Below are 27,090 nucleotides of genomic sequence, written 5' to 3' on the forward strand. Positions count from 1 at the left end.
TGTTTCAGGAACGGGCCTTTCTTATTGGCCTTGTCCTTGGATTTATGTCCATAACCTATGGCCGCTACCTGGTTTATTTTTTCCCCGAACTCTCTCCATTTCATGGTTCCAAGTGGAGGCTTAGACGAGATGGGGAAAGACTGGTCGCGTAGCAAAACAGTGGCTGTTAGGGAAAGTCATTTAATTTGCCTGGTCCTCAGTTAATTTGTCCAAAGTGAATCTTAGGAGGCAGCTAGGTGGCGCAGTGGATAATTCACTGGCCCTGAATTCAGGACCCGAGTTCAAATTCGGCCTTAAACACTTGACACTAGCTGTATGACCCTGGGCAAGTCACTTAACCCTCACTGCCCCCCCCCCCAAGTGAACCTTATTCCAAAGGTCTACATATAGCCAGAAACAATAGAATCAAGATTCTGTCTCTATCACTAAATTTAGTTAAATTTGTAGTCATTGGCTGTTGCACTCAAGGGCATCTCTAAACTATTTTCTAAAAGGCCTACTAGCTTATATTGAGTACACATCAGCAAGTCCACACCTGTTGCTAGTTTTGTTTTGAAATCACTGCACAAAAGGGAAAAGTATGGAGGTTTCTGTTGTGTATATGAAAGCTTTAATGCTTCGTTTTGATGATGCACAAAATTTAAGTTATAGTTTACTTAACTTGCAATGGGTGAAAAGTGGATAAATTGGATAGAAAGCATAATGATACAGATTAAGTGGATGGTACATAGCAAAGGAAAAAAATCATGCTTGTTAAAATACCAAACACTAGATCAAACTTCTGAATTAGTAAATGTATATGTAATTTAGCTGATATTTTTCATCAAGACAGAAATTGGGGCGGCTAGGTGGCACAGTGGATAAAGCACCGGCCCTGGATTCAGGAGTACCTGAGTTCAAATCTAGCCTCAGACACTTGACACTTACTAGCTGTGTGACCCTGGGCAAATCACTTAACCCCCATTGCCCCACAAAAAAACAAAAAACATCAAGACAGAAATTTCTGAACCTGCTTGTTTAGCCATTTCTAGCTTATTCTTTTTTGGTGAGGCAGTTGGGGTTAAGTGACTTACCCAGGGTTGCACAGCTAGTGTCAAGCGTCTGAGGCCGAATTTGAACTCAGGTCTTCCTGAATCCAGGGCCGGTGCTCTGTTATAAACGATAGTTCTAATAATAAGTTACTCCATTTGGGTGAGTGGATAGGATGGAGGCAGAGGGGCATGTCAAGGATGATATAAAGATCCAAAGGTGAGATAGATGATGGCAGGACATCTAGGTGAAAATAATTGCCTTGGCATTTCACTGAGTTGTATGATTGGGGTTCAGGGGAAAAGTCTTGCTTTGAAGGCATAGATTTTTAAGTTGTTCAAAAAGAAATGAACATAATTGATGCCATGAGTCTTCCACTTAAATGGAACCTTTCAAACCCTGAAACAAGACTATGGGATCTCAATTCGTTTACTCATACCAAACTTTGCTAATAATGATGTCAAATATTTGATAGGCACTAGGAGAAAGGAAAGTCAACGTAATCTCATGCTTGGAATGTAAGGTACTTGTAAAAGTTTTATTGAGCATAGAAACCATTCACTAATATATGCCAGTCAAGGTATAGCTCCTTTGAGGGCAAAAGGTGCCAAGTTGCCTTGTTTTTAACAAATGTTTCGTAATGAACATTGCTAATTAACTATTTAAAAAGTTTTTCCCCTTTGAATTTTGGCACTATTGAGTAATAGGCACTCAGCTTCAATCAAACCTCAGAGGGTCAAAACTAAGTATTTTTCCCTTGGAAATATAATAAAAACCTAAGGATTCGTTTTGTACTTGGGGAATTGACAAATAGAACACAACATTGTAGATGACTTGTCCGTTCACACCTTTATCTTACAATCTAACCACACTCCCACAAGCACCTTTGTTATCCATGTATTTTGTTAAAGAATGTGGTGTAGAGTTCTTGGCTATAACAGGAACTCCCTCTGATCTGACAATAAAAGTGGGGACTGGGATGAAAGATTCCTGTAATATTACCCAGTCAAAAAGCAACCACAAAGGTGATAGAAATACCAGGTTGTTGGTTATAACAGGAGCCCAGGAGCAGATGATTGAAGTTACATGGTAGAGTCTAAGAGTTCTAGACTGGCAGTGTGGAGATATGGTGAAATTTGTACAGAAGGAAAATCAATCTGAACTGGAAAACCTGACTTTAAAATGGAGATTGCATGCATTTCAGAAATGAAAATGCTAGCCAGAGGACCAGCCCCCTTATTTTATAGATGAGGAAATTGAAGCTCCAAAATGAAAACTGGCATAACTAGAATCTGAAGTCAGTGTCCTCTGGCTCCAAATCTAGTATTTTCCCCACTGTAAAAGAAACTTGTCCAATTAGAAAATATAAATTAAAATTGTTCATGGCCTTTTAAAGAGAATTTTATTTTGAGTGGTTCTTACAAAGATTGTTGCAATATGAAAGTCATTTGTTTGATAGAAATATCAAGCTGTCTTGTCAAACACACTGAAGTAACCCAAAAATATATTTCAGAGCTCACAGAGCTTAAAAAGAGCAAAGATTATATGCAACCAGACAAAACCTATTTCTGCATTTCCTGTTTCCTGCTCAGACTGTGTTGCTTACCACACTATATCTGTACATTTGAGGAAATGCAGGGATCATTTTGTTTGGAACCTTAGACACACCAGAACACACAGTATTTACAAAGAAACTTTTACAGATACATTAATCGAAAAGTTACCATCAAGAAATTGAATTTTTGAATCTCCCTTTCCTGCCAATTGTTTATCATAATGCAAGGTGAATTACCGACTTAAGTCAGGACTCATTTAGTTGTCTTTAAATTTACCATATACAGAACACTAAATATGTACTCCAGAAACCATATTCCGTTAAACCATTAGCCAAGTGTCAAAATTCATTTAGTGAATGTAAAATGTAACTGCATAAAAAGTTAGGCTTCTGAAACATTAAAAACATCATTACATCCTTGTCTGCCTTTTACAGAAAGTACATTTGTCTAAGCTATTTTTCAATTCCTACAGATCACCTTAGTCAATGTTCTAAATGTACATTTACAAGGCAGAACAAGAAAACAGCTTTGTATACGGTGGAAATTGCTAGTTAGGGAGAATGAGCACACTGCATTCCTGCTATAACAGCTTTCTCTTTGTCTGGCAAGGTAACAGGAATCGCATACAAATGACAGTAGACCCTTTCCTTTTGTTTTACCTAAATAAAAGATAACTCAGGTTTGAATCCTCTTTAAAAAAAAAAAAAGCTATGTACATAAGGGACTAAATCCTCCTTCATCGTCGAACGGGAACCAGTAGTTGTGTTGCTGTCATGGAATCAGGGAAGAGGTTGTGGTAAGTTGGAAGAGGTACATATGCAGCTGTAATCATTTTACCTGTTGAAGAAAAGAATCTTTAATATATCTATTGACTTTTAACATTTAAATTATAACAACTCAGAACAATTTTGGGCAGAACTTACCAGCAAACCATCTTCCATGCAATGCATTTACTGCAGCAATAGCTGCAGCAATTGAGGGGCACTTCACATACACATTGCCCTGAAATGCGAGAGAGCCAATTATCATTCAGTGCAAGCACTCCATGGGCTTATTCTACATTAAGTCTGAAACAATTGTATTGTTCTATAAATGCATATTTGCAGGGGCAGCTAGGTGGCGCAGTGGATAGAGCACTGGCCCTGGAGTCAGGAGTACCTGAGTTCAAATCCAGCCTCAGACACTTAACACTTACTAGCTGTGTGACCTTGGGCAAGTCACTTAACCCCAATTGCCCCACTAAAAAAAAAAAAAGAAATGCATATTTGCTTTTTATAAATTTCATTATCAATTTCATAATAAACATGAGGAAATAAATTTTCACCTAAATTCTTATACTTTGTGATTGGCAGTACTGCTGTCACTCTATTTAAGGAAAGGAAAAACTTATCCCTAGATAAGTTCTGTTCTTTTGGGTTTTTTTGCAGGGCAGTGGGAGTTAGTGACTTGCCCAGGGTCACACAGTTATTAAGTGTCAAGTGTCTGAGGTCAAATTTGAACTCAGGTCCTCCTGGAATCCAGGGCCTATGGTTTATTCACTGCGCCACCTAGCTGCACCCTGCCCCTCCCCGTTCTATTAATTTTTAAAAGCCATTACATATTTTATTATGTGCAAGACAATAATTTGCTTTTCTACTAACTGCCTTTATGATACCTTGTAAATCCAACTTTCTCAACTTGTTTATACTTTCCAAAAGTTGCTTTTGCAACACCATCAATTTTTTTTTCTATTGGTTCATTGTCAATGCTTTTAAGTTGCAAATCTAATTGAGCTTCAAATACTTAAAACAGTAGGAAAGAAAGAAAGCACTTTGTAAACTCCATTTCTATATAAAAATGACATCATTTGAGAGTCCAAACATTAGATCCTACTAGCACCTACCATGTGCTAGGAACTCTGCTTAGTGTTAGGAGATAAAAATGCAAGAGCCCTTGCTCTCTTAAGCTCAAATCTAGTGGGGGAGACAAAACATGCAAACCACTAAACTATAATACAATACAAACAGTATGACATACACAGGATAAATTGGAATAATCAATGCAAATAAAGTTATTGCTACTGTTTACACCATTCAGAGCAGAACTTACCTGAGCTGAATTTTTATCAACATAAATATGGATGACTCCTCCATGTTTGTTACATTCTTCAATTACATCATCTTTAATCTCTGTATCCCAGCCAAGTTCATCTTCCCTGTAAAAGAAAAAGGTCAAAATTATGATTTGTATGAATAAATAAGGATTCTGAAGATATACCTGTATCTAGGACAAATAAATTTTCTCCCAACAAACTCCTTCACCCACAAGAAATATAATGAAGCATTTAATAGTAATGAAAATAATGTCCAAAATCCACATTTTTCCTTAACTCTAAATAGTCCAAAGTCCTAACAGTAATTTCATAATATAAAGATTGAGCACAGGGAAAGGGAAATAGTAATTTAAAAATCCAGACCATTGGCTAAGTGCTACAGGTCTGTGACAAACCTTTTTCTTGGAATATACTATTTCAGGCTTTGAAATTCATAAATGATTTAAACACGGAAAATGAGGACTAAGAAATACACAAAAGCAAGGATTTTAGAATTACAAAAATTTTACAAAAATTCATTGCTTACGTTTGAGGGTTAAACATATTTGAAAGCTGGAAACATTGTGTTGCAAGAGGCTGTACAGAAGCGGCTGCAGCTAGAGCTGTAACTATAGGAGAAACAGAAAACAAAAGACTTTGCTTAAAAATCCAGTCCCAATTTATCCACCAACTTTACAACCTACTTTGTGACTCATCTGAACAAGTTATATATGTTTTTGGGGAAAAGTTAATTCAATTTCTGAAAGACATCTGTGGTCTTGCCCAGCACATACTTTCAACGAATACTCATTTTCAGAAATGTTTGAAAACAAAAATCCTAGATGACCAAGAAAAATTAAAGGAAAATATGGAGAAGAAATTGGGAAGTAATCCCTAAATACAAGAATCACTGCTAAATAGCATGAGATTGTGTGTAGGTAAGGTAGAAAATGTGATGGGTACCTTAGGGACTATATCAAATGCTCCTAAGCTAAGCCTTTATCAAGTAAATACGTAAAAAACAAAAAGTTTACTATGAAAGACAATACATAGACATCCTTTACTTCTACAAAATCTCTCAGCTAATTTGTACTGCCATTAACTCTGTATACGCCCCTCATAACCACCTGCCTGAAACCAATAATAGCAGTTTCTGTTCCTCCTGAATTAATTCATACCCCCACCACACATCTATGAAATGCTTTATATTGCCAGCAGATAAAAGAGAATGTCTTGCCACATTTCTGGGCTCAAAATCCTTTCAATACTTCTTGTAATGCTGACTGAATAAACTTCCAACTCTGTTTTGGCCTTGAGCATCTGATTTAAGATCTAGCACCATGAAATCTCTAGGTCAAGAGTTGAGTTCTTAACTTTTTATGTGTAATGGACTCCTTAGGTCAATCTTTAGAAAATTTAGGAATCAAAATGTTTTCAAATGTATTCAATTAAAAATACATAAGCATATAAAGAAAACTAATTATAATTAAAGTATTAAGCAAAAAAAGTTCAGAGATAACCACGTTAAAAGTCCTATCTCCCATCACACATGACTCTTTATTTGAACTATTAATGAATTCATTCCAAATTACCTATATTTGGCTTTCTAGGTTCCATTTCTCAGCTCACTTTCCCTTAGGCCTTTTCCCAAAATGCTCTGGCTCCTGAAATTCTACCTTTCTTAACAGCCCAGTATAAGACCTCCTTATTTTACCCAATCAAGACAAATTCCTCTTTCCTTAATTCATATACTGTTTCTCTCATACATTATCATAAAGAGTTTTATTTATGTCTCTCAACCCAGCTAGTATAAACTGATAAATCATTAAAATCATGGATTGGCCCACTATATACCATAATAATATCCATCACATATTAGGCACTAAGAAACCCAAACAAAGAATTATTTCAAACTTAAGATGAAGAGATAGTTGACAATTTTTCTTTATGTCTTGGAAAAACAGACTCATGAAAATTGGGGCTTCAGTCAAAGAAACAGTGAAACCCAGTCTTATTTTATTGATATCACAATAAAATTCAGGAGAACTGAACTTCACAGTATTGGAAAAAAGCAGACTGAAGAAAAATCTGACTGGGCTGTATCTTCTGTTACACCCAGGAATTCCTATGCAATTTACTATGCTTAGCCTCAAAGATGAGGTATACCTCATCTCAGCTGTACACTACTTGGAGGCTCACTGGAGTCAGAGCAGAGCCTATCCTGAAGTCAAAGGGCCTTTCACCCACCAGGCCTTTAGACACTTGGAAAAAGGTTCCTGTAGGAGAGAGGGTAGAAGGACCACCATCAAAAAAAGGACCATTTATTCACCCAAAGCCATGGTACCCAGGTTGCCAGTCAAGATGATATTTAAAATTCCAAATTATTTAATAAATAAAATTTTGTGTGAAACTATTTTATAAGGCAGAAAATGAAAAGGTGAAAACTTACCCTCACTCTGTTGGGAAAGTCTGGTTTGTAAATCTATAAAAGAAAAAAAAAGATGATACCGGCTCAATGCAAAAACAGTAAGAACCTCATAAAGTTAGAGGATGAATTGAAGAAAATATAAACAGATATCCAAAAGCAAGGTATATCAAAATCCTTTAAAAGAGGAACTAATAGCAAAACCTCTTTTTTGTCTTATTCCAAATTAAACATTGAGGTCTTCATATACCCAGATGGATAATACCATTTGCAATTAATGGTTTAGGGTCACTACACTATTTTGAGCCTCTTACCCAATCTTTCTCCTTATTCTCAGTGCTCTCGTAAACACCCACACATAAACCCACATACACAGAAGACACCCAACTTAAGAATAAGGAAATCCCAGTTTTGGGGGAAAAGATGGGGAGAGGGGTTACAGGTGATACAGGGAAGGGTACCAAAATAATAAAAATAAAAGCTAGATAAGCAGAGAAAACCAAATAATTTAACAGATTAACTGACCACTACTCCATCTCTACAAATATTTCCCCCTCCCAAAACTTTAAAACATAGATCCTAGTATGTTTTATATAATACTGGTGGCCTTTTAAACATGTCTTCAAGTAATAGCACTGGTGACTCAGAGGGAACTTTCTTTTTTACCTTTACCCAGCCTATCCCTAATTATGCTTGCCTTGGCACTTACAGGTATTCTTAGCCCAGGTGGTGACAGTCACTAAAGAGATGGTTGCTGTATCCTGAGTAATCATAAATTAGTAGAAAGCAGTGATTATGACTAGGTACTTTGCTCAGCATCTAGAAAGTGCCACAAAAAGTAGACATCTGAATGTTGTCGAATGAGAATAAGAATTTTCTCAATCTACTTTGTAGTTTTCTAGTGGATAGTAAATGGTTGTTCCCAAACTACTCATTTAAGGGAGGACAGAGGGGATTCAGGCTTTATGAAAAAGGTATGAGTTTGATAAAAGACTAAAATATCAGACACTAAAATCTAGTCAAAAAAATTAAAGTTTTAAAAAAATTTAAGTCACCCACCTAACTTCAATTGGCTACTAATAACAGTTTGCTGCCCTTTTACTCTACCAAGGAGAATACTCTTCAGAAAAGAAATTCAAGTATCATGGAGGTTGGTATATAGCAACTATTGTATACTGAAAATGTTTTCAAGTAGGAAAGAAAAATATACAGTATAGTATCCAGCTTTGTAGGGCTCATGCCCTAAAAGGGATTTGGTACCCTCCCCCCACCAAGTGTAGCTAACAGCCTATCCACATTATGTGACTAGTCAATGATTCTTATTTATGCCTTTACACAAATGCTCAAGATTAGCTGAGCTCTAGACTTAATATATGTAGATAACAGTGTAACATTTAAGCTGTTATTTCTTACTACACATAGTTAATGCAGTCAATGCATTAATGGATTAAAAAAGCAAAGTGATTCTAGCCAAAGATACACAAGTAACCACTTTAAACGAACTTAAAGGAAGGAAAAAATATTTTAAGAAATGAAGTGGTGGGGCAGCTAGATGGTGCAGCGGATAGAGCACCGGCCCTGGAGTCAGGAGTACCTGAGTTCAAATCCGGCCTCAAACACTTGACACTTACTAGCTGTGTGACCCTGGGCAGGTCACTTGACCCCAATTGCCTCACTTAAAAAAAAAAAAAAAGTGGTGTATTCTATACAAGTGTTTCCAATGTGGGGACCTTGTATGTTATAGTAGAAAAGAACATTAATGATATGACCTGGGTGTAAATTGAGGAAAACAATTTAATGGCTGGGCCTCAATTTTTTTCAATTGTTTAAAAAAAAAAAAGGGGGGGGGGGAGAAGAAACATGGGAGACTAGATGTTCTTTCTTCAAGTTCCCTTTCCAGCTCTAAATATATGAGTTTGGTGAAATGTAGGCTGATAGAGCTTTCAGAGTGCATTTGTAGCTAGAACTGATTAATGATGTCACCTATAAGAACTCCTGCCTCTCTGGCCCCTTATCTCTATCCTTGACTACTTAAAATCCAAACTTTAATGAGAGATAAAGACAAATATTGCACCCATGAAAGCTGGCTTTAGTCCACTATTTAAACAGATGAGGCACTGATTATTATCAAATATAAGTTTATTTTAAAGTTTGGAGAAGCTAGGTGGTACAGCGGATACTCAGAAGGACCTGAGTTCAAATCTGGCCTCAGACACTTAGCTATGTGACCCCAGGCAAGTCACTTAACGCTGATTGCCTCCAAATAAATAGAAAATATAGTCTATTCTACGTCTTTATGTTAATAATAGCAGCAATTCTTTAGGGTTCTGAGGGAGGTAGTTAAAACATAGATAAAAGACAAATCAAGGGGCAGCTGGGTGGTACAGTGGATAGAGCACTGGCCCTGGTTTCAGGAAGACGAGTTCAAATCTGGTCTCAAGACACTTGACACTTACTAGCTGTGTGACCCTGGGGCAAGTCACTTAACCCCAATTGCCTAACCAAAAAAAAAAGAAAAGACAAACCAGCAGGAAATTAAAGGAAAGCTAACTATTTGAAAGCAGTCAACAAACAAACAAACAACCATCTTGGCAAATAACACTATAGTTGCATTAGAGGAAAACCCAATTTAAAAGCTAGATGACATTTAATTCCTACCTGCTACAGCTCCAAATGCTAAAGATCCACTCATTTGCAGAGCCTGTTGTGCTGCTGGAGGAATCTGTAAACCTGTACCTGTAAAAGAAGCAGTCAATAATGTTTGTTATCATTGCAGTGTAGCTGCCATTCCCTTATGAAGAAACAAGCTTTTAAGTTACTTAAGATCTATTGTAACTATAATTAGAAGATCCTTTCCATCACTTCTCTGTGAAAAATCCAAAGTGAATAAGCAAGGGCTTCACTGTGATATTCCATTAAGTTATAGACATAAAGGTATTTAATTTCTGATTCGTGATCTATCTCACTTATAATAAAATATATAATTATTTGAAACCATCTATACCATTTTCCCTTATCACAGGATAAAGTCAATAAAGAATCTCTGATAATCTTTAAGAGCCAGATTTTATGTTTTTGTTTCTTACAACAATGCCCAGAATACAAGAAGCACCAGTAAATGCTTGTTCACAGGTGATGTCCGTATTACATCTGATGATGAATCTACAGTAAGAAAAAACTACTAAGCAAGAAACTTACCTTCTGCAAGTCTTGCCATTAATTGGAGACGACCAGTTGTTCCCAAGTCAATTCCAGTCCGTTCCAGCTCATCACTATCCAAAAATGAACTGGCACTGGAAGCATCAGTACGTTCAGTAACATGACCAACTTTCATAGGTCTGCCTGCTAATTCAAATCCATTCAGTTGTTCCAATGCCTTTTTGGCACATTCTGAATCTGAAAACTATAGAATTAAAATTGTGTTATAAATTAATCTGTGTATTTAAGTCGATAGGATGTTCAAAGCATATACATATAATACTAGAAATTACTAACTTTTTTTTTTTGAAAAGCATTTAAATTTATGATGTATTCTCCTTGAGGGAATATATTTTAAATGATCTCCGATCCCAAATTTTTATACTCTTTGAACTCCAAGAAGACTATGAGCACCACATCCTTTTGGAAAAGAGAAAGAAAACTCTGCAAAGGGACATAGCCCAATCCAGAATTCTCCACCACTTTGACAGCCTCTTCTCATGTGGAGGCCCAGGATCAGGCCTCATAATAAACTTACTGAGCCCCACTTTATCTCATAGGCATGCTTGGGGAAAAAAAGTATGCCAAATATGTCATAATTATCTTTCAATGTATTAGGCCAACTCATTAAAGGAAATCCTAACAATGAATCTTTTGGTAAATTCCCCCTTAATCTATTTTTTTTTTAAAAAAGGTGGTGTTCCACCCACTCAAATTCAATCTAACAAATATATATTAAATGCTTACTATTTGCGAGGTACTGTACTGAGGCTGGAACATACAGATCATGAAGCAGAGTAATATGAAATCAGGCTTAAAAGGCTGGTTGGAAAAATTAGGAGGCTATTATGATAGTTCCAAGAGAGGTGATGAGGACCTGACTAGAGTGGCGGCGGCTATGGGAGTGGAAAGAAAGGGAAAGCTGTGAAATGCTACAGAAATAGAATCAACTGAACTTGGTAACTTATTAGGTATTGTGTTAAGGGACTGGGGGAGAAGAAAGCATTAAGTATGACACTGAGGTTAAAGAATCCAGGTGACTAGGAATAATGTGAAACCATCAATAAAAACAGAAGTTTGGAAGAGGTGCTTGGGGGTGGGGGAGTGTACATGATGTTTAATGCTATTTGAAGCATGTTGAATTTGAGATACTAATGACACATCCCAGTAGAAATGTCTACCAGTCAATTGGCAACATAAAACTAAGATTTTGATGAAATATTAGAACTGGATATAAAGATTTGGGAATCATCTACAGCAAAATAATTGAACCCATGGGACAGATGAGACCACCAAGGGAAACCGTGTAGAGATCACCATGAGAGTATACAAGTAAAATCTCCTTATATTCAACTCCACAAAACATCCAAATTCTTTTGTCGTATTGGAATTTTGTTAGAACTGAATCACATTTCTAGCCTGCAGGACCTAGAGAAAAAAAAAATGAGTTGACACCCAGCCTCAGTATATCTTAATGGTAAAAAAAGAAAAAGTAAAAGAAAAAAAGCAAACTGCAATTGTAAGAATGGAATTTAAGTGGGAAAGAGAAGTGTTGTCAGACATACAAAACCACTCTTTCTTTCTGCCTAGCAGTATCTTTTTCATCAGTGGATGAGTTAGGTAGATCTTTGTTTCCTGCTTTAGGAATTTGAGTTAAGATTGTCACAAGTAGAATCCCTACTGAACATATATACTATTAATGAAAATTAGCTTCAAGACTGTTTCCTTGTTTCTAAAACAACCAGTACCAAAAATGTTATGGATCGACTATATTTGTAGACTGATGGAGCCCCCATGAAATGTAGTCACAAATAAAGGGAATATTAAGCATTCCAATCTATTTAAACAAAAATGTTGTTCTTTAGCTTATGTATTTACTTTTACACTTCTATATGAATCGTATAACATGTTAAAAGGTTGTTTAACTTTAGGCAAGCCAATTTATCCTTCTAAGCCTAAATTTTTTCATTTGTAAATAGCAATACTATCAGATAGGTCTCTAAGCTAATTCTCAATCAAAATTTTGTAATCACCAAGATTACAAAAGGACAACCAAGTCCAAGTTTACACATTTTATTTGGGGGACATGAGGAATACAATAGAATAAGGCATTTTGAAAAATTCTCATCACCTTAGTTATTAATAATGAAATTATGCATGTATACAAGTTATGTTCAATTCTATATGACTATTTTCATTCAGGGCTCTGAACGAAGTCAATATAGTAAATCTTTGCCCTGGAGCAATTATCTCCAGAGATAAAAGTAACTGAAATTGAATAAAGCAAATAAAATGTTCACTCAAAATCCTATTTCAATCCAGGAAAGCTGGATTGAACTTCATGATAGGGTTGATGAATATAGGGCTTCCTAAATAAATGAAAAGAACAATCAAAATTGCAGGAAGAACGTTTAAAATCAGGAATTATGGATTTAGGAAAGGGACTATAGAGACAATTTGTTCAACACTCATTTTACAGATGAAGAAAATGAAGACCAAGGAGGTCACATTACTTGGCCAAGGCCACTCACTTACTAAGTGGCAAAGCCAGGATTCAAACCCAGATCCTGTTTCCAAATCCACCACTCTTTCCACTATAGCAGAATAAAAGACCTTTATATTTAAGTTCTTCTGAAAACCACCATATATTAAACTCTAAGAGGTCAAGAACTGATAAGTTAGTATCTATAAAAGCCTAAAATGAACTCTGCACATATTGTTTTTATATTCTTTGTATTCATTTCTATTCATCATACTGCACCCCCTTTATTCCCAAGTAGAAATTCAATTCAATAAGCATTTAAAAGTCTATTATTAATAAATCCAAAAGAATTTACTAAATGCTTATTATGTGCAGATAGTGGGCTAAGTGCCAGTAACAACACACAACCCCCAAGTTTTTACTCCTTTACATATTCTTGGGAAGAAACAAAATTATTTTCTAAAATTTCAACTTAAACATTAGAAAATATTAAAGTAGTGAATATTCAGATGGGATTTCCTATGACAAATTCAAATCAGTAACTGGGCTTTATTTTATAAGGCAAATTTTAGAACCAGATATTGTCTAATTCTAGAATAATCATAACATACCGTAATAAATCCATATCCCTTAGATCGACCAGTTTCACTATCCATCATCAGCTGAATGCTTTCAATCTGAAATTGGATCAGACAATTAACTATAACTCACATGATGAAGTATTAAGAGCTCAACAAAAATTTGTGTAATACAGAGAATAAGGCCAATATTAAACAGAAAGCAAATTTTTTTCGAGACATCCTTGATTACACCGAATTTCAGAAATTTCTGATAGCCAATTTTTCTATCACCCTATTAATCAGCTTTAGATCCTTTAAAAGACTATCAGGGGGCAGCTAGATGGCGCAGTGGATGGAGCGCAGGCCCTGGAGTCGGGAGGGCCTGAGTTCATATCCAGCCTCAGACACTTAACACTTACTGGCTGTGTGGCCCTGGGCAAGTCACTTAAACCCATTTGCCTCACTAAAAAAAAAAAAAAAAAAAAAAAAAAAAAAAAAAAAAAAAAATTAAAAAAAAAAAAAAGACTATCAGGGGCAGGTAGGTGGTGCAGTGGATAGAGCACCAGCCCTGGATTCAGGAGGACCCGAGTTCAAATCCAATCTCAGACACTTGACACTTACTTGCTGTGTGACCCTAGGCAAGTCACTTAACCCCCATAGCCTCACCAAAAAACAAAAACAACAAAAAGATGATCAAGTTTCTCTGATAAAGGCCTAATTTCTGCTGCCCCCAATTTATAAAAAGAACCATTCCCCAATTGATAAGTGGTCAAAGGATACAAAACAGGAAGTTTCCAGAAGAATAAAATCCAAGTTATCCATAAGTCATATTATAAAATGCTCTACATAATAATTAGAGAAATTTAAATTAAAACAGTGACAAGGGGGTAGCTTTAAAACAAAACAAAACATGGCAAGACCCATATGAGCTGATGCAAAGTAAAGTAAGTAGAACCAGGAGATTGTACAAATAAGAGCAGTATTTTAAGGATGAACAACTGTGAAAGACTTAGCTATTCTGATTAATTCCAAAGAACTCATGATGAAAAACATTATCCATCTCCAGGGAGAAACTGGTGAACTCTGAAACTCTGGGTACAGATGGAAGCATCTTGTTCCATTCAACTTATTTTTCTTGTCCTCTTTACCCCTTCTGCAGTATAGCTACTAATATGGAAATATCTTTTATATGACTCTGCATGAATAATGGGTATATCAGGTACATCATACTGCTTGCCTTCTCAATGGGTGCAGAGCAGCCAGAGAGATGATTAGGAACTCAAAATTAAAAAATGAAAGTTAAGACTATCCATGGACAGTGACATTTTTCTATTCTGTGAGACTATTAACATTTCAACTTCAATGGGCTCAGATTAGATTATTCACTTTATATTAGGACTGAGGAGCAGTTAGGTAGTACAAGTGGATAGAGCATTGGCCCTAGGAGGACCTGAATTCAAATCTCACCTCAGACACATATTGGCTGTGACCCTGGGCAAGTCATTTAACTCCGATTGCCTTAGAGCATCTAGGGCCTTCACCAGTTGTCCTTGATAAATCTATCTTGCCACTGGACCCAGATGGCTCCAGAGTGTGAAGCTGGTGACTTTGCACAACCTTTCCTCACTTAAATTCAATTCACTGCAAATCATGACATGTCATGGTCCTCCTTGAGAACAAAGGACAAACAACTACTACTACAGAGAATTTGAAAAAGGACTCACCCTGCCAAAAGGCTCAAAGATTCCACGAAGCATATCTTCAGTTATGTTAAAGTGTAATGATCCTACATAAAGCCTCATTGGTCCAGCACTTCCTTTCTGTAGGTTATTTGCCATTGCTGCCGCTCTATTCTTTTCTGCCTACACACAAAGGAAAACTGACCATTAATAATGACTATAGGCAAAACTGAATATTTTCTGATGCATTTCAAGTTGAGGACTCCAAAAATACCAAGTGGTACTTTTGCAATCATATTCATGCCCGTTTATTTAAATTTCACTTGGCTAAGAACCCACTATATGCAAGGGAGTGAAAGTTAACCAGATTAATTTTTTGAGTTTATATGAACTGATTTGCTCATTGACAACCAAGTTTCTAGTACTAACCCCACTTCTTGTAACTTACTTAGCATTACTTAAATTATCATCTAAAAAGGAACTTCTAAGACAAAAATCTCCAACTTTCAGTTATTGTCACGGATAATTTCAAATAATAGATAGAAAGTCATAAAAGTACATTCATATTTTTACGAAGTAGGAATAAGTTCACTGTATAAAAAAATTTTTAAGCAAAATAGAAATGAGCAACTTGATCCGATGTCACCGACATTCTTTTAAAATAAAAGATGGACAATAAAATGTCAGTATTATCTTTTTAAATAAACTGCACACAAAAGGTTATGTATAATAGTATTAAAATCTCTACAATTTGCCAATCCTATCTATAAGCATGATGTGATTTTTTAAAAAGCATACTATAAACCAAACCAAAACAAAAAACCCAACACACTATATATTGTGTTTCTGTGATGGATGACTTCTTAATTAATCAAGCTAACACTAACATTAAATTTATAATCATGGTATAAGCGAAGGGACCATATCAAGATAAAAAGGGAATTAACTCTCCTAATAAAGGTCCTTAACTAGGAGAAAAGGAAATTACCTGTGATGCCTGTACAATGATAGGCACTCCTAAAACACGCTGGCCAGTTAATCCTATTGCTAGAGGCACTGAGCTAACATCAACGAACTCTACATAAGCAATTCCTTTGGATCTTCTGGAATTTCTATCAGAAATCATTCTTACATCACGGACCTATAATGAAGGTAGAAAAGTTTTATGAAATTAGAACAGTGAATTTTGTATTAATTCTGTACCTTTACACAAACAGAAGAAAGGCAACTATTTAGAAGAAATACTATATTTAACATGCAAATAACCCCGGAGAGGTTATTTTTAACTGGAATAAAAAAAGAATAGTTAATCAGTAAGAGTAGACAGTAAGCAAGGGGGCCCAGGGCAGAAGCTGTTCGTCATTCACTGAACTCAGATTATCAATTAGTTCTTACTCACTTAATACTACAGAATGCAGTGCCAGCCAAATGCTTGTTGATTTATCATGTCCTAGTAGTTAGTTCGTATGAGCAATGCCTTGATAATTTGGCTCCAACAAGTGATTTTATAATAGTTTTCTTTTAAGTAGGGGTTTTCTTAGTCAATTTTTTTTTTTTGGTGTCATGGCAGCCTGGGGAAGCCTATGAAACCTTTCTCTCACACATATTCTTAAATAAAATGTTAAGAACCCCCCATTTTATAGTGCTGTTTATATGGAAAGGAAAGAAAGCCAAAACATTAGTGTTTTGTTTCCCTAAGAATCAAGTATATGCCCATTCTTGTTTACAATCTCGATCTTCTCAATGATACAAACAATTCATTTATAATCTCAAAAATTTCCAACATACACTTCATTTCCAACACTTCCAATTTTTCAGTTATTGAACATTTTTTGTGCGTCAATTTGGTGTCATTAAACCTGAGGTCTTGGGATAGATTGAAATCCCTCATATTACAGGTGAGAAAACTCAAACTCAACAAAGGTTATTTGTCAAAAGTCACAAAGGAATAATGACAGTTAGGATCTGAACCTAAACTGACTCCAAATCACACGTTCCTTCTGCAAGAGATTATGATGGGGAAATATAGTCTTCAACTAAAATGAAATAACTTTGACATGCTGAACGTACTAACTCAGCTAACTAGAAATTTGTTTTTTCCTTCTCATTCTCTCCCCCTCCACCATCCCTTTCTCCTAGACTTATCACTGCTATTACCTATTTGTCTGTAACAAGATAATTACCTTTCCTACAGTAGAAAAAAATTCTTCCAAATCTCTTGGTCTAATTCTTGCTGCCAGTTGCATGCAGAATACAGTCCTAGCATCTCTCTCCTCTGGAGTAAGGTTGTCAATAGGTTCCCTAAAGAAAGAAACGAAGTTAATACTAGCTTAAGTTCTAATAACAAAGTTAATAGAATTTTAGAATGTGAAGGAAAGATCCTTCAAGGTAACTCTTAAAAGTCGAATTCACTCAATTTACAAGAAATAATTTGTTCAAATTAGTAGCAAAACCAGGACTATAATTCAAACTCCCAACCCAGTGCTCTTTCCGCTATACCACACTGCCTATTTCAGAACAAACCAGGAATTAAATTCTTCCTATCTGCAAGTATCTCCACAAAGATACCATGTGCATAAATCAAATTCCATGACCATTAAACCCCCATAGATAATTATTCAGTATCATGTAGTGATCACAGGTTTTATTCTTACATTACCACTCAAGCAAGAGTTATCCTAGTATACCTTTTCAAATTTCAAATACTATCATATATGGGTTGCAACCTTGTCAAAGCAGTTCCAATGTATTTGGGGGCTGGGGTGTTCAGTGAACTCTTAGATTTCACCATATGTAATTAGAAGCTCAAGATTTCTTCTTTATACTTCACTAAAGTGACATTACAACCACCCTTTGAAAATGGAAAAGCCCCTCATTTTTCATAACTAAAGTTCTTTTGAGGAATAAACAGGATGAGGCAGGAGAGCACTGTTGTATATTTAGGCTTTAAAGAAACCTTGTCATGGTCCTGTTCTAAAACCTGCTTTTTATTATTTTTTTATTTTATTTTTTTAGGGAGGCAATTGGGGTTAAGTGACTTGCCCAAGGTCACACAGCTACTAAGTGTTAAGTGTCTGAGGCCGGATTTGAACTCAGGTACTCCTGACTCCAGGGCCGGTGCTCTATCCACTGAGCCACCTAGCTGCCCCTAAAACCTGCTTTTTAACCCCCAAAGAACCAAAAGGGGGAAAAAAAGCATTTATCTAGGATTAACGGGAACATTCTGTCATGGATTAACAACTGCCATTTACACAAGGAAGGGATATTTAGGAATGGTCATTTCTCTATGCCAATAGTGAGTCCTCTTCAAGGACACTGTAGCATTAAAAGGTATCATACTAAGTTTGAGAATTATGCTAAACTCTTTTATATGGTTATTAAAAAACAGTATAAAGCTTTATCTGAAAAGTGCACATAAGATGCTCAAATGGGAAGAAAAGTGATATACTCAAAGTATGGGGGAGGAATGATTTATATAAGACTCTGGAGCTTCGGGAACTATCGGCAAATGAGAAGGCTCAAGGAGTAGGTATATCCTTGAAGTCTGCAACCAAATGCACTCCCAGTGACTAAAAGGGCCAATAAAATACCAGGCATCATCATACTGGAAACAAAGAAGAAAATATGAATGCTTGACATTTTATAAAAATCAGATGCTTGTTCAGCATCTATCCCTGAAATTCTATTTTTAAGTGTGTGTGCAAAAGTAATTCTGAAGACTGCACCTCAAACAAGACAAAGAACTGGCAGAGTTGAAGATCCAAAAAATTACTAACAGGATACAGGGATTAGAGGAATTTCTTTATGTAAATATAGCCAAAATGGACAGGACCATGAAGGGTATAGTAGGATAAAAGTGTTTCTGGCAAATTCCAGTATACATTTAAATTTGAATAATTATACAAAAGTAGTTCAAGATAAAGTGCCATTTTACACAATGGCTTAAAATGTCTATAACTTGTTATCACAAGTCATAGTGTGAATATAAATCCCAGTAAGGGCATGGACAAATTCAAGGATGAGAAATGCCTAATAGATTTCTTAGTGAAGCAAAGAAAATTATGTGGACTATTTTTTTCAGGGTATGGGGAGGGAGAATGTAACCTTAACCTTGTGAGGATGTCATGGACAGACAGAACACTAGGCTGGATGGACAGTTGGTCTGATGAAGTCTGATACTTCTTATTTTACAGCAGCAAAGAGTCATTTAGGAAAATATCAAGTCTAGGAAAACACATGAATGGGCTGACTCTATCTCCTGTGTTACATTAAGCTAGATGCAGTAATAAATTTGAACTTAAATAATTCTCACAACATTGAATTAACACATACCAATAGCAGTGTTATTGTCATAGGGATTTTGGGTTCATTAAAAGGAAAAGTTTTTTTTTTAGACACACCATTAGCACAGTATAATTTTGGCCCTTTTTAGTTGCATAATTATATTTATAAAGAAAAAATGAAAGATGTCAACAACTTGCTGGAATTCTGGATATCTTTAAATATGGGCTATAAGAGTAAACTTGCAAAAACAGCAAGGTAGTATATATACCAAATTACTAAACATGGTTAAGTTTTTAAAGTAGCATAAACTGCCTAAGTAAATTTTAGTAAAGCTGAAGAAAGCTTGTGAGAAGATAAGAAATAGGGACAACAGCTACCTCACAGGGCTCTTGTCTTTTCTGAATGGACTTTTGCTTCTTGAGCGGCGTCTGCTGTAAAGTTAAAAGTTTCAGAAGTTACCCAAACAAGAACACCACACTAATTACTTGAAAAACAATTTTTAAAAACAATTCTTAAGTATGTTTAAAAACCTTAATTTGATGCTATGAGGCAACCCAATCTTTCCACGGATGGCACTGTTAAATTTTGGTCCGGAGCTGTAAAGAAAAACACAAAGTTACACTAGTTGCAGGTTGATGGACTAGCTTTGTTTTCATGTACTACTGAACAGATTTAATAATACAACATTTAATCACACATTTATGCATCTCTACCATATCCTATTTTTGGAACAAAAGAGAAATTTCCTTCTAAGAAGGCTGCCCTCTGTCTAGTTATAAGCAGTAAAAGTCTGACGTTAACCCAGAATCTTTGCAACTTCTAGAGCAGTGTTTTTTTCTGTAAAGGATCTCTTTGGTAGTCATAAAGTTCTATTAATTGTCCTTTTTAACTTTAATAACATACTACCTATGCAAATTAAGTTATACAGTCAGGATGGCTATATCTCAGATAGATTTATTTTGTAGATTTTAATTTCTTCCATGATGTTCAATCATTAAAATGTAAAAGCAAAATGAAGCAAATTAGCAGTATTTTTCATTTTAACAGCTCTGCCATAGCTATTATTTTAATGTGAACTAAGTAAATCCTATTTTATATGGATTTCTTATACTAAGAAAACAGTAGAAACAATTGTTGAACATATATTTTATATTCAAAGTAACAATATCTCTGAAAACATACCATTAAACAGTACCAGTAATGCTACATTGCACAAAAGCTTATTTTACTTCTATCATTTTATGCTCTTTGGAAAGTCACTGAATAAAATGCTAGAAATTTAAAAAAAGTATACTGGCAGTACCTCATGTTTTATCATCACAATGATACTGCCTTTTTCATGAATGGTTTATAAAGTAAATTATTACTTTTCAGCTTGTATCTATCATTTTTATAGAATTTCTTTGGGTCCACAGACACTAATCCTTAAATTCTACAAAGACTGAAACCAAAGTTCAAAGAGGTATGGCTTACAAGGGACATTTACAGAGCTAATTAATATAGAGGTAGGTCTAGATGTTATAGGCTCTTGACTTTCAGTCTTGTACTAACAGTTACATATATTATTCTTGTGATGAGATTTCTTTAAGCTTTGGCCATTTGGCTTTTACCTACTTTAACTGCCTTACAATGTCTTTTATCTTCCAAATGTGACCAGACATTTCTATTTTTGCTGTTGACCATTCTATTTCCAGAGAAATGCTTTGGCTTAAAATTTTTGGTTCATAACCTCACTGTTAACATCAAATGTGGTATTATATTAAAATTGCCATATCATTATCAGGTAACCCATAGAGTAAGAAATGCAAGTTTATTCAAGTGATGTGTAGGAAAAGGTGGGGAGGGGGAGAACCCTACCCTAAAATCCTTTCAGATAAAAAAAAACTTTTAGTAAAAGTAAATTCCCTTGTGTATATTTCTCTTGTGACTTAAGATATTTGAAAATAATATCAAGGAATGTGAATTTTTACTAAATTAAGAGTTGTAAGAGGTAATAGTGTTCTCAAAGATGAAAAAAACAAAATACTGTGTATAAAAAGTCCTTTGTTATTTGCTACATTTATTCCTGCAAATTTTTCCTTTCTTGATTTGGACCACAATGTTGTCTATTCATTAACTTGGCTAAGTACATAAAAAATAGCATTTTGAGTGTACTGTCAAGAGTTTAGTCCATTATGTAAACTAGAATACAGTTCAAATAATGCTACTTTTACTAAACTTTTTAAAAAAGAGGAATGGATCTATTTGATCTTGCTCAAGCTACAATGTGGTGACCAAGTCATAGGCCCCTTTTCCCACTACTGGATGATGGAGGAGCTATGAAAATTGTTTCATTTCTGACTTGGGTTTGTCTGTCCTTTTTCAGGCAGTCTAACTAGTGGGCTCTCCCACCCCTGGAGGTTCATAATATTGGTCCTAGAATTAATGCATATACCCAGTTAGCTTAGTTCTGGCAAATCAGAACTCCCAAGTTCAAGTGATCCAGCAACCTCACTCAGCCTCCCTGAAACCAGGGATAATAGGCATGAATCACCACATTTGGCTAAGTTTTCTGTTTTTCATTTCATTTTTTAGCTTTTGATTGTCATTAACCCTATATTTTGTCTTTGAGAACTTGTTAGGTAGGATATGTTAAATTCAAAGATATGCCTTTCATTTGTTAGATTATTTTTAATAACCAACTTTTCAAAGAATGCTTCAAGAACATGATACCAGACTATAAAATTATTGTGGATTACATACTAGGGACTTCGATATCGGCCTCTGAATCGGCGCTCTCTACTTCTAGAACGACTTCGTCTCCGTTCTTTGCTTCGGCTACGTTTCCGTTCACGGCTTTTGCTCTTTTTCCTCTCTCGGTCTCTGCTTCGTTTCCGTTCCTTACTTTTGCTCCTCTTTCGGTCATGACTTCGACTTCTACTCTTGCTTTTTTTTCTCCTGCAAAGAAAAGATTAGATTTATTTTGCAAATTTAAAATGTCTTTATTTCCCTCTCTTTGGTGTTACTCTTATCATCTTAATTTTTTTTTAATTCACTATTACATACAAAATACTTAAGAATAAACCTTAAAAAAAAAATCTTCCCAAATGGAATCAACATTCTTTCCAAAACCTACTTCTACTTACTGCTACAAAATAGGGACATTAATAGTTGACATCAAATGACCTTTATACTCCTTCTACTTAAAGTAGCTGCTGATAGATACAACTTCCTACACCAAAGGCAGAAGAATGGAGATGGTAATGAGGTCTACCACTGGCAGATACTTTAAGTAGCAGAGGAAATCAAGTTCTTGCTTCAAGTATCTAGTTGGTATGGTCAACTCATATTCTAAGATAGGTTTCAAAAGTGAATTTATCTAGTCAAATTTAGACCAACCTATATACAATTAGTAAACTATATACCAAGATATACAGTATCAAAATGAGTAATTAAGAGTTGAGAATGCAACTCAACCACAATTAAATAGACTATATGCAAAAAACTCCCACTAAATAATGCCCTACTTTTAACCTCACTTTTACCTTAGCACTTAAATGTCTCTTCTTTAAGATGGGGGGGGGGGGCGGGCAGAGAATCCACAATTAACTGATTTTCATTTTGCTTAATCAAATTATTTTAACTCACATTCCCAATTTTCTGGACTTAGTTAATTGTTACATATCAGGATGTATACCAAATTTACATTTTCTCTCATGTTCACATCTTGGATGACCAAGATAGGAAATGGTTAAATTCAGTTTATTGGCCGGATAGGCAATCAAAAACTAGGATCCAGTTTAAGTAGATTCTGGGTGAAACATAGCAGTACTTTTTAACATCACTAAAAATTGCAAGCCAATCATACATTCCTACTATAAACTTCCCATATGCACAACCCAGTTAAATTTACAGAATGAAGCATTTGTATTCCTCCCTAACCCACCCAAGTTAAGTGCCTAAAGATATCCTTTCAACATCACTGTATTAAGAAGAAAAAAAAGACTTTTTTTCCCTCTAAAGATAGTCAATTTGTAGTGGCTGAAAGTTCAGGCATTATATTCTAGGTCCTAGTGTTATTTTGAAATGTAAACAATTTTTAGTTCAGATGAAGAATTTTAAATGCAAAAAGTAGCATAGGAGCAATTACAATCTGCCTCAGAGATCCTGGAAGCAGGTCATCTGGGAATGCATTGAAAATAGAAAACGAAGACACCCACCTTCTGGAATCTTGAAACCCACACTCCAATCACAAGGAGATGTAGAGCTTTCCAAGGAGGCAGAAACTTTGTCTAAAATTTCAAGATAATCCACCTGACTGTCAGAAATTTATATGCTAGTAGCACATGTCAGAAAATTAGGCTACACTCATTATTAATATAGACGTCATCATAGTAATGCCCAAAATGGCAACAGATAACACTCTAACTTTGCTGTCTGGAAAACCTGACACTGTATCATACAGGTTGCTGAAGGATTGAGAGTCAGAATCAAAAACTATTTTTACTCAACAAGTAGGGCATTCAACTAAAAAGAAGTAAATAAAGGCATGCCCCACAAATACTATTTAAGTTTAGATGAAGGAATCTACTCACTGATGGCCATTAAATAGCAATATGAAGTGGATAACCTTCCTTATTTACTTGTTATTGGCCCCAAGACCAATTCAAAGAAAGGGTTGCTACATCTTCTACAGCTGCTTCAAAGGTTCTTGACATCATAGCAGCTCCAGTCAGGTAAAAGGTTACATGAATACAATAGCAACATTCCAAGATGATGCAAAAATTCTTATTTTAATTCTGTATGATCTTTTTAATTTGGGGGGGGGCGGGGCATTGGGGGTTAAGTGACTTGCCCAGGGTCACACAGCTAGTAAGTGTCAAGTGTCTGAGGTCGGATTTGAACTCAGGTACTCCTGAATCCAGGGCCGGTTCTTTATCCACTGAGCCACCTAGCTGCCCCTGTTTGATCTTTTGAAGTGGGCCACTTACTAGGATTAGGTTTTTGTTGAATATCTATAGTAATGTCAAAACCCGTACTTGAGTTTGCCTTACTCCACGTATATAGAAATCTCAATTTAAAATGTGTTATTTGAAGTGATTCTAAGGAAGGTAGCCAAAATATCCCATTTTTGTTATCTTCATCTTTGCACCCAACCTTTAACATCTTATTAAATGTTTGTATATGCATACCATGTCAAATTGGCTCCACAGGCTATAAAATGTATTAGTTATTCCATTCCTTCAGATCAACTAGTTATACTGATGTAAAGGTGTCCTCCTATGTTTCTGGCTCTATACTTTATATAACCTTAAATATTTTAAGGATTAAAAACCTTTTATCAATTAACAATATTTTTACATGACACATCTACTTGGTAAGCTCTGGTAGACTTGGTGGGGTTTTTGTTTCGTTTTGCTTTTTGGTGAGGCAATTAAGGTCAAGTGATTTGCTCAGGGTCACACAGCTAGTAAGTGTCAAGTGTCTGAGGCCGGATTTGAACTCAGGTCCTCCTGAATCCAGGGCCGGTGCTCTATCTACTGCGCCACCTAGCTGCCCCTGACTTGGTGGGTTTTTAATCTATTTGCAAAGAACATATTAGGTCCTTATTTTTGTTAATCTGCTTTAGCTAAATTTAGAGTTGTTCTTCAAGAGAGTGAACTAAAATCACGTTCAATTAAACCTCCAAACTTACACATATTTTTACTCCCAGTGATATTAATGGCATCAACCTTGGTCAAAAAGGTCAGATTTAACTGCCTTATAATCAATAATTCAGTACTTGATTATCCCAAATATGCATTTTGTGGTTCAAATGTTTTCTCAAAGAGAGAGAAATGGAACAAATATGTATTTGGTCAAAAGGCCTATTGTTGTTTATTATCTGAATAAGACTAGAACACACACAATTTCTGGAATAATGGGCAAGTTGCTTTTATACAAAACATAGCCTTAGGAAGCAAATAATAGAATAATATCGTCTTTCTGTTGTTTTTTACTTGGAATTTAAGTGAGAGGGGCAGCCAGGTGGCGCAATGGATAGAGTACTGGCCCTGGATTCAGGATGACCTGAGTTAAAATCTGACCTCAGACACTCGACACTTACTAGCTGTGTGACCCTGGGCAAGTCACAACCCCAATTGCCTCAACCCCCCAAAATTTAAGTTAGCTTCCTTGGTTTCTTATTTACAAGTTTTGTAGTAGGGGTAGCAATGTCAGAACAATGGATCCCTGTGATTAGTCATCCATAATGATTATCTGCATCAGAAACCTTTGATACCATATAATTTTAGTATAGAAACATTTTATAAACCTTTAAAGAAATAATCCCACCCCACCTTGTTTCTCATTTAAAACCACCCCTTCTCGTTAAAGAAAATTGTCTGTCTTCTATACAGGCCTAAGAGGCTCTTTTCTGTTCTCTGGGATACATGAAGTCACTTTAATAATAATAGTTCTACCATTTCCATTTATTCAGCTGAGACAGGGTGCAAAATAGTCTGTTCTAAATCTTGACTAAGTTTGGGATCAAGATAAAAACAAGTTTTACATCTAAATCCAAAGAGATGCCAATAACAAGGAACACTTGGTGACACTGGGAATGTATGAAAACATTCACTCCTTTAAAGAACTATTGCTTACAACCAGATAAAGTGGTTTCTTCATATTCATTTAGGATGTAGACTGCTTTTCTTTTCTAACTGTAACATGATCTTAAGACACGAATTATTCCAAGTTTTCTCATTCAATTACAGTCTTAGATGTTTTTGCAGTTACAAAAATTGCAATTACCAGAAGGCCTGGCATAAAACCCTTGAAGGCACACTCCTCCCTTAAACACCTGTTTGCTTCAGTACATAATTCAATATTAAGCTAAAGGTAGCAAACTCCCACAAATAAATTGTCTGTTCCTAATGTCTCCTTGTGACAATTGCCTCCTAACATCCCCAACTGAAATTATGTAAATAAGTGCAGGATATTTTCTTTAAGTTACTCTTATCTCTCTACTTCAACAGAGATTGTAATAGGTTTTGGATATTAAAAACAAAAATCAAATTTTCTGATGTAGTATATCCAGATAATTATAATAATGATCTTTTTCAATTAACACATCTTATCTATTTTATGTAAATTATATCTACCTACCTAACAGAGTTGTTGTAAGGATGCATGAGGTAGTGTATAGTGAAGAACTTTGAGCTCTTAGGAGGAAAAGAGCCAAAAAAAAAAACCAAATAAGTATTTATAATCATTTTTGCAATATGTATTATATGCGTCATGAATACAACAAAAATGTTTCAATATGACACATTTCAAATACTACCTGAAACATATTTAATGCTGATAGAAGACTTCTAAATAAGATCACAGGCTGAAGGAACCAAGAAATTTTCTACAACCTCCTTTAAATAGATCAGGCCACCTAGTTTCTAATTGGAAGGGTATATATGTTTAAAGCACACATTATTTTGGGTTCTTTACAAATCCACAGTAAACAAGATGCTTCAAAGAAACATAACTTGAAGGAGAAAATACATTAAAACCTTATGGTGTGATTACAAAAAGGAGTTGAGCAGCTTTAAACGATTTTTTGCCTTTGACAGTAATATTATTATGCATGATTTGAGGAAACTAAGTTCTTTCAAGTGCCCTAGTTTCTCCCTTTCAATTCTTAAAAGCACATTTTGTTGTTTCATGAGGCTCAGAAAGATGATGATGTGAAGATACATAAGGGCAATATTTTTTTTAAGAATAATTATAAAGACCCCAACTAGTGAAAATCTCAAAAAAAACTTCCTATTAAACTTTGGTTAAACACAAATTAGG

General features: G+C 35.3%; 1 protein-coding gene across 5 annotated transcripts in view; it reads right to left on the reverse strand.

The window, feature by feature from the left end:
- Positions 1–1,546: 1,546 nt before the first annotated feature.
- RBM39 (RNA binding motif protein 39) overlaps positions 1,547–27,090 on the reverse strand; it is a 28,835-nt gene continuing 3,291 nt past the window's right edge. For 2 of the 5 annotated variants that reach the window (XM_043981697.1, XM_043981698.1), the window contains 14 exons: positions 22,027–22,218; positions 19,815–19,880; positions 19,662–19,715; positions 17,184–17,301; positions 15,989–16,141; positions 15,046–15,183; positions 13,373–13,438; positions 10,280–10,484; positions 9,740–9,817; positions 7,106–7,138; positions 5,204–5,285; positions 4,674–4,779; positions 3,509–3,587; positions 1,547–3,422 (listed from right to left, as the gene is read on the reverse strand). In XM_043981697.1, the coding sequence (XP_043837632.1) occupies positions 3,322–3,422; positions 3,509–3,587; positions 4,674–4,779; positions 5,204–5,285; positions 7,106–7,138; positions 9,740–9,817; positions 10,280–10,484; positions 13,373–13,438; positions 15,046–15,183; positions 15,989–16,141; positions 17,184–17,301; positions 19,662–19,715; positions 19,815–19,880; positions 22,027–22,218 (1,471 nt within the window). In that variant the 3' untranslated portion in view covers positions 1,547–3,321. Of the gene's footprint in view, positions 3,423–3,508; positions 3,588–4,673; positions 4,780–5,203; positions 5,286–7,105; positions 7,139–9,739; positions 9,818–10,279; positions 10,485–13,372; positions 13,439–15,045; positions 15,184–15,988; positions 16,142–17,183; positions 17,302–19,661; positions 19,716–19,814; positions 19,881–22,026; positions 22,222–27,090 lie in introns of all 5 variants that reach the window. The other 3 variants (XM_043981695.1, XM_043981694.1, XM_043981696.1) reach the window with 3 other exon arrangements.

Source organism: Dromiciops gliroides, chromosome 2 (genome assembly GCF_019393635.1).
Source record: "Dromiciops gliroides isolate mDroGli1 chromosome 2, mDroGli1.pri, whole genome shotgun sequence".
NCBI classification, from domain to species: domain Eukaryota; kingdom Metazoa; phylum Chordata; class Mammalia; order Microbiotheria; family Microbiotheriidae; genus Dromiciops; species Dromiciops gliroides.